The sequence below is a fragment of the Otolemur garnettii genome, unplaced genomic scaffold (genome assembly GCF_000181295.1).
Source record: "Otolemur garnettii isolate 467f Iridium unplaced genomic scaffold, OtoGar3 scaffold00018, whole genome shotgun sequence".
NCBI classification, from domain to species: Eukaryota; Metazoa; Chordata; class Mammalia; order Primates; family Galagidae; genus Otolemur; species Otolemur garnettii.
In genome coordinates this window covers 19,561,886-19,565,296 of record NW_003852413.1, presented here as the reverse complement: position 1 = coordinate 19,565,296, position 3,411 = coordinate 19,561,886, and the positions used below count along the sequence as shown (strand labels likewise).

Genomic DNA, 3,411 nt, shown 5'->3' with positions numbered 1-3,411 from the left:
GAGTTGGAGGTTGCTGTGAGCTGTGATGCCATGGCACTCTGCCCAGGGGGACAGCTTGAGGCTCTGTCTCAAAAAAAAAAAAAAAAAAAAAAAAACCACTGAACTGGAAAATCTAAGATCCACCCAGTGCCCTGATGGGCCAAGATTCTAAATTCTAAAGTCAAAGAGAAATTATTTTCGATTATGTGGCACATAGGGTGTTTCCAGATATGGAAATAATCTAGAATGCCCTGCAACCCCTGGCATTAGGGGTCTTTCGTCACATTTTATTAGTACTTTACCCTTGAGAAGTCATCCCCAGTAGGGGAGGGGAAACTGTGGCCTCAGGGCCACATGTGACCTTCTGGATCCTTGAGTGTGCCTTTTGATTGAATCCAAATTTTACAGAACAAATCCTTTTATTAAAAGGGGTGCAGCAGAGAAAAATGAAGCTTTTCTTGCCTCCTTTGATGCTTAAAAAAGAACAATCTTGAGGGCGGTGCCTGTGGCTCAAAGGAGTAGGGCACTGGCCCCATATACCAGAGGTGGTGGGTTCAAACCTGGCCCTGGCCAAAAACTGCAAAAAAAAAAAAAGAACAATCTTGAAATCAGAAGGCCAAAGGCTAGTTGGGAGTAGTGGTGCACACATGTAATACTAGCACTCTGAGAGGCCAAGGCAGAGGTATGCTTCAGCTCAGGAGTACAAGACCAGCCTGAGCAAGAGCAAGACCCTGTCTCTGCAAAAAATTAGCTGGATGTTCTGGGACACTTCTGCAGTCCCAGCTACTGGGGAGGCTGAGGCCGGAGGATAGCTTGAGTTTGCAGTGAGCTATGATGATGCCATTGCATTCTAGCCAGGGAAATGGAACAAGACTCTGTCTCAAATAAAAAAAAAAAAAAAGGCCACAGGTTCCCCAACCCTTGCAAGGGCTGATTCCCAAATCATAGCCAAGGTTGAAGCTACTTGTCAGAGACCACAAAAGTAGAACAAAGCAGAAATGAGGACCTTGGTGTTCTTTCTCCTCATGACGAGGGAGACCAAGCAGAGAGACCCTGATTCATCAGTGGAAGCCCGTGGTTATTCCCTGGAGTCGGGGGTGGGGGGAGGGACATACCACCAGTACATCCTTGCCTCTCCAGGGCCCCAAGGAGTCGGCAGCAGGAGACAGATAATAAGCCGCCAATTATTCAAGTTGCAGCATTTTTGCTGAGTCGGGAACAGACACTCCCCAACAAGAAATAAAATTAAACAGGCCCTTCTGTCCAGAAGCTTTAAATACACTGCCTAGCGTGAAGCGTGCTGGGGAGGAAGAGTAGGGTTGGCAGTAGCAAAGCTAAGTGGCAAGGGATTTATGTGCTGGGGGCCCAGGAAAAAATACTAGTAGCATCTCTCTATTAAGCATAGAAAGAATGGTCCAAAATCCATTTCACTTTGGCTTTGAATGGTGCTTTGTATTTACTCCTCCAAAAAAATAGCCATAATCTGTTGATGAAGACACATGACAAACACCTGACTCAGGAAAGCTGTCCCTAATTTTACCTCTTAGCTGTTCCCTCCTCACTGAGGACAGGCCACTTTGCCCTCAGACTGGAAAGCAAAGCTTGAGTCTAGCCCAAGCAGTCTCGCCCTAACACCATGCCAGCTAGCTTTCTGGATGGAATCTGGTGTTTCTCTTCCATTTCCTGCTAGGCTGCCAACTATGTGAAGGAGTAAATAGAGATGATGATGATGATAAGTATATAAAGTAGGTGATAGTATCAAGGAGTTGAAAGCAGATAGGGGACAATGTTGAAGAAAAGAGACTGGATTCTAAATTGGAAAGAACTGGAGTTTTTGAGATACGTTTCATATTCACTCCTGCCCCCAGGAGGTTGATCCTATCACTTCCCACCTTGGACTCCAGAGTAGAGCGAAAAGACACTTACTGCATAGACAGGTCCCTGTCCAGCTTCTGTGGTGAGAGGTGGCCCATGACAGGCTTGGGCTGCAGGCTCGGACTAGGAGGCCCTGGCAGCGGATGCTTGAGGCTCTGCTCTGGCATCTGGATTGAAACCTAAAAAAAGGAGGGAGGAGGCACAGCTGGAAGAGCCAGGGTGTCCTCCCTACCTCTACAAAAGCAGCCCCTAAAATCCTTCCCTCCTCCAACCAAGGGAATGGCAGCTTCTGGAATGGCCCAGGTCCTGGGAGAGGTTTTTGCCTTCCCAGTCACTTCCAAATGCATGAGGGTCTGACAGAATATCAGGATCTGTGCAGGATCTGAAAATCTCCTAATGACTAAGGTGGAAGACATCCAGGTGGAGAGAACTAGGAATGAAGGGACCCCAAGTCAGGGAAAGAGCTCTAAGCCCTCCTGTTGCCCAGGCCTAACACCTTCAAGTCCTACCTCCTCTGCTGGGCGTTTGTCCTTGTCCTTTGAAGGTTGCTCCTGGTCTAAAGAGGTCTCTTCCACAACTCTCTCCACCTGGGCCCTGGGTCCCAGGCTCTTCTCTGGAAGGCATCCGGACCCCACAGGAAGCTCTGGGGTGCAGAGCTGGCTGGGAGGGCAGGGTAGTAAGGGAGAGTTGGGAAGGGTGAGAGGGGGAGTGAGAGTCTGAGAGGCAGGATATGGGGCAGATCTCTGTGGCACCCAGGTGATATACAGTCCCTAGGGACAGATGCTTGGGTGACAAATGGGCAGTAGCTGAAGGTGGGAGAAGGAGACAAGGATTTTCTGGTTTAAGAAACTGTTCCAGACAGTTGGACTCCCAATCTCTGAGTTCACCTTCTCTGGAACAGTTTCTACTACCTTGATGTGCTGGGGTGTCATTGGCTTCTCTGACATAGGGCATGCTAGGTGGCAATTGGGTATTGGATGCTGGATGGGAGCCCATGACCCAAGGTGTTAGAACAGAAGCTGAGGAAAGGGGTGCTGGCTCTCTATCTTGGCCAGGCTGAAAGGTGGGGGCAGGCATGAGCAGTAGAACTCACTGTTGCTGTGGTGGGCCTGACTTGGGGGAACCCAGGAGGTCCTGATGTGGGGTCCGGGCTCCTGCCTCATATTCCTGGAGCTTTTTTCTCAGAGCAGCCACCTAGAACAGTAGTCGTCCAGGTCCTCACAGAGCCAGCTGAACACAGGAGCTGAAGGGCGGGCCTAGAGCCCTGACTGTACCCCAAAGCTCCCATCCCTCATTCTCTGCCACCCCCAGGTGGGCTCCTCACCTCAGCCTGGAGCTGCTGGCAGATGGTGGCATACTGGCTGATGTGACAGTCCAAGCTGATCACATTGCTCTTCAGCTGAGATGGAGCACAGGGGAGAAATGTGTTTGTTCATTCTAAGCCATTTTTGTCAACCTTTTTTTTGAGACAGAGCCTCAAGCTGTCCCCCTGGGTAGAGTGCTGTGGCATCACAGCTCACAGCAACCTCCAACTCCTGGGCTCAAGTGAGTCTCCTG

General features: G+C 49.8%; 1 protein-coding gene across 1 annotated transcript in view; it reads right to left on the bottom strand.

Annotated features, from left to right (window-relative positions):
- Positions 1-3,411, bottom strand: part of KIF18B (kinesin family member 18B) — an 11,843-nt gene that overhangs the window by 5,002 nt on the left and 3,430 nt on the right. The window contains exons 7-10 of the mRNA XM_012802876.2: positions 3,179-3,253; positions 2,948-3,048; positions 2,364-2,550; positions 1,906-2,033 (exon numbers count right to left, since the gene is read on the bottom strand). Coding sequence (XP_012658330.1) covers positions 1,906-2,033; positions 2,364-2,550; positions 2,948-3,048; positions 3,179-3,253 — 491 coding nt within the window. The remainder of the gene's footprint in view (positions 1-1,905; positions 2,034-2,363; positions 2,551-2,947; positions 3,049-3,178; positions 3,254-3,411) is intronic.